Below are 12,051 nucleotides of genomic sequence, written 5' to 3' on the forward strand. Positions count from 1 at the left end.
TCACTATTTTGCTCTCTATTTACACTACTTATCTATTTATTGGGTGGTGGATTGGAGACACATCTCCACCAGAGGTGGCGTCAGGCACTCCTGCCTACATCAGGTGTTCCCAACCTTTTTTTATGCCACGGACCCCAACCATTAACCGAGGAGTCAGTGGACCTGAGGCCTCTGTCATACAACATGGGATATAATGATGATGATTTATTATTTCTTTAAATTTCTTATTGTAACATAGTAATTTTTAATATATTGCACTATAACCCTGCCACAAAACAAATTACACAACATATGTCCTTGATATTAAATTCCATTTTGAGAATCAGTTGCTCTATCCTGTCTTGAATTGAGACATACTCAATCAGGTGCAGAACAAAATCTGCTAGGGAAACAGATGCAGGAAGGATGAGCTGATGTTTTGGGTTGAAACTCTGCATCCTCCTGGCTACTCTTCTTTTTAAAATTGCTGTTTTGCACTTTTTTTTTTACTGGAGTGGACTGGCTCCAAACAATTTAGCCAAACAACAGTGCTAAGTTGAACTGGACATCCCTAGACTGTTTCAAGAACTCTTGATGTTTGATGTTTTCCATGGTGCTTCTTTGTTTTGTGGCTGTCTGCAGGAAGCCTAATCTCAGGGTTGTATACTGCATTAATACTTTGATAATAAATGTACTTTGAATCCTTTTCCGTTCCAGATATTGCTCAGCCCACTGCGTTCCTCCAGCAGATCGCTTGCGGCTCTAGCTCCCAGTATCTGCAGTCGTCTCCCTATGCTCAACCAGACCAGTATTGGACTGAACTCCTTCCAGTAACTTCCAATGAAGCATAATCTATCTTAATCCGTATATACACAATTCCATCCATCATCCAGGATGTGGCTACACCTTTGCTACCATCAGGGAGGAGGTACAGAAGCCTAAAGGCACAGCTCACTGATCATCCCCTCTGCCATCCAATTTCTGGAATGGACATTGAATCCGTGAACACTACCTCGCTTTTATGTGTACTTGTGCACGCGGTTGTGTGTTTTTGTGTGTGTACACACATATATACATACACAATATACAATGTATTTAATATATAGTATCTCTCTCCCCCCCCCCCCACCCCCGAGGAACAGACTCTCTGTAAACAAGAGTGCTGGCAACTGAGCTGGTGTCAGGCTAGACCTTTGCTGCAGTGTGTGTGGCACAGGGAAACATCCTCTGTGCACCTACTGTAGCCCACTCACCACTGAACCAATCTGCATAATACCAAGGCTGACGCTTCAATGCTGAACCTAGATGGTGCTACCTTGTCAGGGGATGCATCTTTCTGAATAAAACAGGCATGTCTGTCCACCTAGAGATGCTATGGCACAACTCTGACAAGCAGGGAAACACTCTCTCTCAAATAGGTGGCATCCATCATTAAGGACCCCCATCACCCAGAACATGCCCTCTTCTCATTGCTACTGTCAGAGAGGAGATGCAGAAGCCTGAAGGCACACACTCAACAATTCAGGAACAGCTTCTTCCGCTGTTGTCAGATTTCAGAATGGAGTGTGGTACAGGGGAGTGTCCAGAGATAGGCAGCGATCGAATCTTGGCATTTATTACCCTAACCAAGTTTGCAGAAAGCTGTGTAGTGTGGTACTGGCATCACACACTGCATAGAAATGGCCTTGGGCTCGTTTTCTTGAGGACATTAGCAAACACTGTTGTATTTTTGCAACAGCCTCTGTGCCTGTTCTGGTAGTGTTGGCTCACTAAGGAGCTGGTTTGTGGAAACCAATTTCATTGTCAAAGCAAGGGTTTTATTAAATTCAATTTTAGAACCATCCCTGGAGCAAAAGCATTTTTAAGAAATTGGTAATGTTAAAAGTCAGCATAAAGCTGTTGAATTGTGACAACCTACCTGATTTATTACATTCTGAGGACAGAAATCTGTTGCATCTCATCTCCAGAGGCGGCCTGTCCTGGGGTTGGGTGACTGAGTAACTGAGCGAGTGAATGAATGTGCATGAAAGGGAGGGATGAAAGGGGCCAACACTTGCTGGCTGCCCTCAGCACACAAGACCACAAGATATAGGAGCAGTATTAGGCTCGTCATTTGGTCCGTCAAGTCTGTTCCACTATTTCATCATGGCTGATCCATTTTCCTTCTCAGTCCCAATCTCCTGCCTTCTCCTTGTATTCCTTCATGCCCTGACTAATCAAGAATCTATCAACCTCTGCCTTAAATATACTCAATAACTCGGCCTCCACATCCACCCGTGGCAACAAATTCCACATATTCACCATCCTCTGGCTAAAGAAATTCCTCATCTACTTCTAAATGGACAGCTTCAAGTAGTGTTGGTTGTTAACACAAATGATGCATTTCACTGTGTTTCAATGTACATGTGATAAATAAATCTGAATCTGTCCAGACACTCCTTGGCCGCTGTCAGCAATTCTGCTTCCTTTATTCTACCCGCTACATGGAAAACGATTCTCTCAGGTTCCCCTCCAAGTCTCTTTTCCCTTACCCTTAATCTATGTCCTCTAGTTTTATTCACTTGTGACATGGGGAGTAAAGTTCTCCTTGTGACTGCATGGGTTTCCTCCAAATGCACCAGCTTCCTCCCACATTCCAAAGACGTACCAGTTAGGACTAGTAAATTGTGGACATGTTATGTTGGTGCCAGAATGGGTGGAGACGTTTGCGGGCTGCCCCAGTACAGCTTTCCGTTATGTTGGTTGTTAACACATTTCACCGTATGTTTGGATGTACATGTGATAAACAAATAAAGCTGTGATGTTCACTCAGGAAGGTGGTGTTGGGGGGGGGGGGGGGCAAGAAGTGGGAAGGTAGGAGGTGATGGGTAGAAAAGGCATAGCACTGAAGAAAGAATCTGTTCAGAGGAAAGATCGGACTATGGGAGAAAGGGAAGGAGGAGGGATGCCAGAGGGGGATGATAGGCAGATGAGGAGAAGAGCAGCCAGAATAGAATATGGAAATATAGAGAAGCGGGGCGGGGGGTGTAATTATCAGAAAGTTGGAGAAAACAATGTTCATACAGTTGGGTTAGAAGTCACTCATATGGAATACAACTGAGGGTGGCCTCATTAAGGCAATAAAAGAGGCCATGGAGCAACATGCCAGAATGAGGATAGGGAATGGAATTAAAACGCTTGGCCACATGAATTTCTGCTTGTTGCAGACAGAGTCAAGGTTCCGAGTCATCCTGAGATCTCTCCAGGCTATTTAGAAATGCAAGCTCCTTTGGAATTACAACCACAGATTATTTACAACAGTGCCACAGTCAAACCAGGACACCAGGGAAGACAGAACTCAGGAGGTCAGATTGTATCTATGTAAGGAATTTCTCAACTCAAAAGACAAGGATCAACTTTATTTGCCATATACATTACACTAGGGTGGAGATGTGTCTCTACCAAAGGAGGTCCAAGGTTCTCCTTCCCTCCACTGGCCTGTTGCACCTGCCTAGTCCCCCCCTCCCTCCCCCCCACCCCCCCTGGATCAGGGTCAGGTGAAGCCATGGGAGCAGGTGGTGGATGGTTGTATGAGCAGCCAGTACAGATCACAAGTCCTGGTTATGTGATCACCCACACCGGGCAGACAATCTCTGAAGAGTATTGATAATTGCTGGGGTCACCTGTCTTGTGAAGAAACTGCCCAGAAGAAGGCAATGGCAAACCGCATCTGTAGAAAAATTTGCCAAGGACAATTGTGGTCATGGAAAGACCGTGATCGCCCACATCATAACACATGATGCCTAATGATGACGAAGATGATGATATATGCTGGGGTGCGTTGGCACAACATAAACAACAACGTTCAACAATTATAAAGACTAAAGAACTACATAAAAATATAAGATAAAATACAGATATGGAATAAAATGTGCCTAAATACCATCATGTTACCGTAGAAACACAGACATGTATATACTGTACCTAGAAGGCTGAGGCTTCTGCGCGGAGGGGGTGGCGGTGTTGGAGGATGAGGGGATGGCAGCCCACGGCGAGAAATATCCAGGTCGACTAGTGACACAGTTTCTCCTGTTGGTTACAGATAGAAGCAAAGGTCAGTGAAAAGAAAATTAACCCCTTTATTCCCCTCCATGAGAGTCAGTTTCTCCTTCCCTCTGTTGCATGTCCCCAAAATATTAACAACACCCAGCACCTGCTGATTCCATTGCTGAAGAATGAAAGACTACCCACTTTCTGTTTCCTTCACCCGTCTTGTAAAGACACTGCCTTGAAGGCGGCAATAGCAAACCACTTTTGTAGAAAAATTTGCCAAGGACAATCATAATTATGCAAATACCATGATTGCCCACGTCATACAACATGGCACACGATGTTGATGTCATACAACACAGCACATGATGATGATACCCCTCATTTTTGTACATCTCCATCAAATCTCCCCTTGTTCTCCTACAACCCAGGGAATTAAAGTCCTAACCTATTCAATATTTTCCTGTAACTCAGGTAACCCTGGTTTTTGTCTTTTATGATCTGATAATTAACAACCACGTCCCTGTGGTTACAAATACTCGGCACAGACAGAGAGTCAACATGAGAGTCTAGAAGCACAAACTACTCTCAGCAACTTTTATGATGTGATAATTAATATCCATGTCCTTGTGGTTACAAATATTCAGCCCAGGCAAAGTCAACATGAGACTAGAAGTACAAACCTGCCTCAGCAACTAAGAGTATGGAAGAACTCAAGTTGGAACAGGCCTATGGATTTCTAATAAAACTCCCAGCAGCTTGCTGGGGACATTCCCTATACTCACTTCTCTAATTGTCCTCAGATCACTCATGGGACCAATGATGGTTTTCAATCTCACTGCTACAGTCGGAAGTTCCCACCTGCTTCAAAAGGGCTACAATCATATTAGTGCCCAAGAGCAGTAGTGTGGGTGACACTCACCTCTATGGTCTACCGAAGTGCTTTGAGAGGTTGATTATGACTAGACTGAACTCCTGCCTCAGCAAGGACATGGACCCACTGCAATTTGCCTATTGCTACAATGGTTCTACAGCCGATAAGATCTCATTGGCTCTTCAAGGGGTCTTGGATAACCTAGACAATACTAATACTTACATCAGACTACTGTTTATGGACTACAGCTCATTCCTACAGTTCTGACCAAAAAGCTCCAAATCCCAGGCCTCTGTAACTGGATCCTTAACTTCCTCACTGGAAGACCACAGTCAGTGCAGATCGGAAGTAATATCTCCACCTCACTGACAATCAACACTAGTGCACCTCAGGGATGCGTGCTTATCCTATTGCTCTACCCTCTCTACACATATGACTGTGTGGATAGGCACAGCTCAAATGCCATCTATAAATTTGGTGACATGGAGGCATACAGAAGCAAGATAAATCAGTTGGTTGAGTGGCATCGCAGCAAGAACCTTGCACTCAGTGTCGGTAAGACCAAGGAATTATCCTGAACCCAATATATCAATACAGTTACAAAGAAGGAGCAAAGGCTCAAAAAGGCGACATCTGTCATGAAGGACCCCTCCATCACCTTGGACATGCCTCCTTCTTATTGTTACCATCAGGGAGGAGGGTACAGGAGTCTGAAGTGTATGTGCATGTGTGTATATTTTTCATACATATACACACACACACATAATATATACACACACATACACTTCTTACTACAAGTTGCAGTTTATTATATATCACGATGTTCTGCTGCCACATAACAAATTTCATGACATATGCCAGTGATATTAAACCTGATTCTGAATGGTTAAATCACAGAACGAGGTGACAGAAACAAAAAAACAAGAGATTCTACAGATGCTGGAAATCTAGAGCAACATACAAAATGCTGTCGGAATTCAGCAGGTTAGACAGTATCTATACAAAGTACTAAACATTACCCCCTCCATTGATGCTGCCTGGTCTGCTGAGTTCCCCAGCATTTTGTGTGTGCATTTCCAACATCTGTAGAATCTCTTCTGCTGAGTTCCCCTGTCATTTTGTGTGCTTTGAGAAAATCAAAACCCAAAATGATACAGAACCATGGGTTCAGAGGGAATAAGAGGATAGAAGATTTTGAAGCAAGAGAACAAGGCTAGATGGAGATTCTGGTCAACATCTTCCAGAATTTCATAGATTTGAGAATTGTCCTGATTGATTCAGAAACGTAACCCTGCTGACTACAAAAGAAAAGAGAGAGAAAACAGAATTATACACATCAGCTAGCAAATCTTCAAGATTGTGCATGATACCGCTTTAGGCTGTATGGCAAACGAGTTGGAGTACAGGAAAGAGACAGCCTTTTGACATGGTATCGTTGCAACAATCTTTCCCTCAATGTCAACAAAACTGCTACTCATTGTCTTCAGGAAAGGTGATACTGTATGCTCCCATCTACACCAACAGTTTCAAGACCCTAGGAGTGAACATCACCCACACCTGGCCAGGTCCAACCATATAGACATCATGGTTAAGAAACTCGACCTCCTCAGGAGTTTAAAAAAATCTGGTATGCCCCAGTTAACCCTTAATTGACGCACCATAGAAAGCATCCTATCTAGAGACATAACGGGTTGGTACAGCAACTGCTCTGCACATGGCCGCAAGAAACCGCAAAGTTGTGGACACAGCTCAGCACATCACGGAAGGTAGCCTCCCTCTACAGAGATTCTGCCTACACTTCTTTGCTGTCTCACTTCTGCACTTCTGTGCAGTCCACATAATCAAAAACCCCATCCAGCACAGACATTCTGTCTTCTTCCCTCTCCCATCAAACAGACACACACAAACTGCTGGAGGAACTCAGCAGGTCAGGCAGCATCTACGGAAATGAACAAACAGATGCGATTTTGGACCAAGACACTTAATCAGGATTGGAAAGGAAGGGGAAGGTGCCAGAAGAGGAGGGATAGCTAGAAGGTCATAGGGGAAACCAGGTGGGTTGGCAAAGATAAAATGGCTGGAGAAGGAGGAATCTGATAGAAGAGTGGACTACAGGAGAAAGGGAAGGAGGAGAGGACCCAGGGGGAGATGATAGGCAGGTGAGGAGAGGTAAGTGGCCACAGTGGGGAATAGAGGAAGAGGGTGGGGGAGGGAATTTTTTTTTTTTAAACTGGGAGAAATTGATATTCATGCTATCAGGTTGGAGGCTATCCAGATGGAATACAAGGTGTTGCTCCACCACCCTCAAGATAGCCTAATCGTGGCCCAAGAGACAGCCATGGACCAACATGTCAATATGGGAATCAGAATTAAAATGTTTGGCCACCGAGAAGTTCCACTTTCGGCGAATGGAGTGAAAGTGCTCAATAAAGCTTTCCCCCAATTTCAGTTGGGTCTCACCAATGTAGAGGAGGCCACTTTGGGAACACCAGGCACAACAGGCGAGCCACACCAGCATATTCACAGGTGAAGTGTTGCTTCATTTGGAAGAACTGTTTGGGGCTCTGAATGGAGGTGAATAGGCAGGATTAGCACCATGGTTGTTCGCAGAGAGAGAGATTAGTGGGGAAGGACGAATGGACAAGGAAATCTTGGAGGCAGCGATCCCTGCGGAAAGCACAGAGAAGGGGGTTAAGATTTGTTTAGCGGTAGGATCCCTTTGGAGATGGCAGAAGTTGCAGAGGACGATATGTTGGATGTGGAGGCTGATGGGGTGGTAGGTAAGGACAAGAGGAACTCTTATCACTATCAAGGTGGCAGGAAGATGAGGTGAGCGCAGATATACGAGAAATGGAGGAGATGTGGAGGAAAGGAAACTGTTCTTTGAAGGAAAGTCACATCCTGGGAACAGATGAATACTCTTAAAATAGTGAGAGTAGAAGCTGTGGGCATTCAGATACAGCTGGGTTTCTTGTGTATGAATCACTTCAAAGTTAATACATGTGCAGTTCTGGTCACCTACCTACAGGAAAAATATCAATACTAAAAAGTATAGAGCAAATTTATAAAGACCTGCCTGGACTCTGAGAACCTGACTTAATCGGGAAAGGTTGAATATGTTAGGACTTTATTCCCTGGTGTGTAAGAGAATGATAGGAGATTTGATCGAGGTCTACAAAATTATGAGAGGTATAAATAGGGTAAATGTAAGTAGGCTTTTTCTACTGTGGTTTCAGTACTGATGCTTCCTCAGGAACATTCTAGAACCAGAGCACAACCAGACAAGTCCTGACGAAGGGTCTCGGCCCGAAACGTCGACAGGGCTTCTTCCTATAGATGCTGCCAGGCCTGCTGTGTTCCACCAGCATTTTATGTGTGTTGCCTGAGAAATTTCTTTAACCAGAGGGAATTACTCCTTGGAGTTTTCTATTCAGGACAGCAGTGAAGACTAGGAATACATTCATGGTGATTAACAGAATATTTTTAGAGCAACACACACACAATGCTGCAGGAACTCAGCAGATCAGGCAGCATTTATGGAAAGGAATAAACAGTTACTGTTTCGGGCCAAGACTCTTCACCAGGACTGGAAAGGAAGAGGGCAGAAGCCAGAGGTTAGGGAGGGAAAGGAGTACAAGCTGGCAGGTGAAAGGTGAAAGTCGGGGGAACGGGGATGAAACTTTGAAAAACTACTATAGATTTTCAAAGTGGAGAGTATATTGATTAGCTGTATCACAGCCTGGTATGAACACACTCATGAACCGACAGCCTATCCATTACAGGTAGGCAGCATCCATCATCACTGACCCACACTACCCAAGTCATGTTCTCTTCTCACTGCTGCCACCATGAAGACACAGGAGCCTCAGGACTCACACCACCAGGTTCAAGAACAGTTACGATCCCTCAACCATCAGGCTGTTAAACCAAAGGGGGATAACTTCACTCTCTCCATCATTGAAATGTTCCCACAACCTATGAACTTCACTTTCATGGACTCTTTATTTCACATTCTCAATATTTATTGATTATTTATTTATTATTATTATTTCTTCTTGTATTTGCACAGTTAGTTGCCTTTTGCACACTGGTTGTCTGTCCTGTTGTGATCTTTCATTGATTCTGTTCTGGTTGTTGGATTTATTGAATATGCCCATAGGAGAACAAATCTCAGAGCTGAATATGGTGACATATGTACTTTGATAATAAATCTATTTTGAACTTTAAGAAGCTGGGAGGAAATTAAATTAAGGGAATCAAAGGATATGGAGTTAGTGCAGGAATGGGGGGGGTGAGATAAAAGATCAATGTTTCTGGAGATTGCTAGAGTAGCCAGGAGAGGGGCAAAATGTTCTTCTCTTGCTTTGGCTTCTTACTTCCTGATGGAATGGGAATGAAAATGGGCCAGCAACCATAACCCAGAAAGATAGGACAAGGGAAGAAGAGTTTGGAATGGAAGATGGAACAAGGGTAGGCAGCCAGGAGAAAATGGAAGTCAAGTGTAAGAGGTATAAAGCTAACAGAGGTCAGAGAAAGCAAGTAACGATTGCTAGCTGTGCCTTATATAAACAAGAAACTTGGGAGTAGGACTATGACAGTAATGGAGTTGTCAGGAGAGATCAAATGGTAGAGAGGCATTTAAGTGGATCTCTGGAGGGGGCGAGGAGGGGGGCAGGGCAGGGGGCAAGATGATAATTTGCTCATCTCTCCATGATAATGTTTCTGCTGAACCGGTAACAGAGAAGAATCAGCAGATACTGCAGATTAAATACCTGAACGTTCTGTTAACACTCCCCTACAATTTCTTGCTCACACCATCATTGCATGAGACACGTGTTCTGACTCCTCTTACCATCTTCACAATCATTTAGCTTCATTAAAATCTTGGTACTTTCTCATCATTAACCCAGTATTTTAAATGTCAATTAGAAAATAGTTGTAAAATCAGTCAGCTCCATCATGGATACTAGCCTCCGTAATATCCAAGAGATCTTCAAGGAGCTGTGCCTTAGGAAGGAGGTGTCCATTATTAAGGGCCCCCACCACCCAGGACATGCCCTCTTCTCATTTCTACCTTTGGGAAGGAGGTACAGAAGCCTGAAGACACACACTCAGTGATTCAGGAACAGCTTCTTCCCCTCTGCCATCAGGGAGGAGGTACAGGAGCCTGAAGACACACACTCGACGATTCAGGAACAGCTTCTTCCCCTCTGCCATCAGGGAGGAGGTACAGGAGCCTGAAGACACACACTCAACGATTCAGGAACAGCTTCTTCCCCTCTGTCATCAGATTTCGGAACAGACATTGACCCATGAACACTACCACACTACTTCTTTTATTTCCATTTATCTTAACTATTTAATATACACATATATACTTATTGAAATTCTGTTTTTTTCTACATTTATCATGTATTCCATTGTACTGCTGCCACAAAGTTAACAAATTTCACAATATATAGCAGTGATATTAAACCTGATTCTGATTATCAAAGCCACACTCCTTTTTAAAAATTCTTTAACAACAGCATTAACAAAACTGCACCTTTGCTCCGTCCACAACACAGATTTCCTGATGGCCAACCATTTTGATTCCACTCCCCATTCCAACATGTCAGTCCACGGTCTCCTCTAATGCCACAATGAGTCCACTCTCAGGTTAGAGGAGCAACACCTCATATTCTGCCTGTGTACCCTCCAACCTGATGGCATGATTTCTCTAACTTCAGGTAATTTTTACCCCCCCCCCCACTTTTTCCATTCCCAATTCTGGCTCCCTTCTCTTCTCCTCACCTGCCTATCACCTCCCTCTAGTGACCCCCCCTCCTTCCCTTTCTCCATTGGTTCATTTTCTTCTCCTATCAGATTCCTCCTTCTTCAGCCCTTTGTCTTTTCCACCTACCACTTCCCAGCTTCTCACTTCAATTGTCCCTCCCCCACCCACCTACCTTCCCCTATTACCATCTAATCTGTACTTATTCCTACCCCCCAAAACACATCATCACCACCTTTCTTCTGGCTTCCCACTTCCTTTCCAGTCCTGATTGAAGGGTCTTCACGAAATGCCAACTCTCCATTCTTCTCCATAGATGCTGCCTGACCTGCTGAATTCCTCCAGCATTTTGTGCATGTTGCTTTGGATTTCCAGCATCCACAGAATCTCTTGTATTAATAGCAAAACTGCTTGGCTGGGAATCACTTTTCAATGTTCCATTGGTTAGCCCAGTTTCTGACAAGTGCTAGAAGCTAAAAGGTTGTTGGGTTCAAGACTTTTCCACAAACAGACCTGAACACCAGTGCAGTACCAGATGTAGGTGAGAGTATACATCATGGAGATTTAAAATCTAAATTCTCCTCTCTGACAAAGTGCTTATTCTTCAGCTAACACCACAAATAAATTACCTGAACATTATTACAGTTTGGGGCAATATGGTAGCACAGCAGCTAATGCAGCACTTTACAGAGCCAGCTACAAGGCTGGGGGCTTCCCTCAGCGCAATCCTGATTTGACTCAAATGATACATTTGACTATGTTTTGATGCACACGTCACAAATAAAGATAATCTTCATCTTGTGGCAATATGCTGGACATACAACTGGTTATCTTGTTTCCAACATTACAATAGCAACTACATCTGATTAAATGGGACTTCATTCCCTAGAGCATGGGAGAATGAGAGGGGAATTTGATAAGAGGTATACAAAATCGTGAGGAGTATTGATAGGGTAAATCCAAGCATGCTTTTCCCGAGATTGGGTGAGATTAGAACTAGAGGTCATGGGTAAAGGGTGAAAGATGAAATGATTAAGGGAACACGAGGGGGAGCTCCTTCGCTCGCAAGGTGATTAGGGATTAAATGAACTGCCAGTGGAAGTGGTGGATGCGGGTTCGAATCCAAATTTCTCTTAAATGTACTCCTACATGGATGGGAGGGGAATGGAAGGCTATGGACTGGGTACAGGGAAAAAAAATAGGATTCCCTTTGTTTATTTGGGATACTATATTATTTAATTGGGACAGGAGACTGCTGGCGAACAGTCTAATTAGCATCTGATGTGTGTACTTGTGCAGCCGTTATGACACTACATTGCACTACATTTACACAGCTGCATGTGTTTGTGTTCAAAAAGCAGTGATTTTTGTTACTGATAGTTGGCGAGAAATAAGC

At 43.8% G+C, this 12,051-nt stretch overlaps 1 protein-coding gene across 4 annotated transcripts in view; it reads right to left on the reverse strand.

Annotated features, from left to right (window-relative positions):
* Window positions 1-12,051, reverse strand: part of socs7 (suppressor of cytokine signaling 7) — a 149,759-nt gene that overhangs the window by 89,364 nt on the left and 48,344 nt on the right. For all 4 annotated transcript variants that reach the window (XR_012102074.1, XM_073071795.1, XM_073071793.1 and 1 more), the window contains exon 3: window positions 3,943-4,047. Coding sequence is in view for 3 of the 4 variants with exons in the window: in XM_073071795.1 (XP_072927896.1) it covers window positions 3,943-4,047 (105 nt within the window). In the remaining variant the exon portion in view is untranslated. The remainder of the gene's footprint in view (window positions 1-3,942; window positions 4,048-12,051) is intronic.

Source organism: Hemitrygon akajei, chromosome 18 (genome assembly GCF_048418815.1).
Source record: "Hemitrygon akajei chromosome 18, sHemAka1.3, whole genome shotgun sequence".
In the NCBI taxonomy this organism is placed as follows: domain Eukaryota; kingdom Metazoa; phylum Chordata; class Chondrichthyes; order Myliobatiformes; family Dasyatidae; genus Hemitrygon; species Hemitrygon akajei.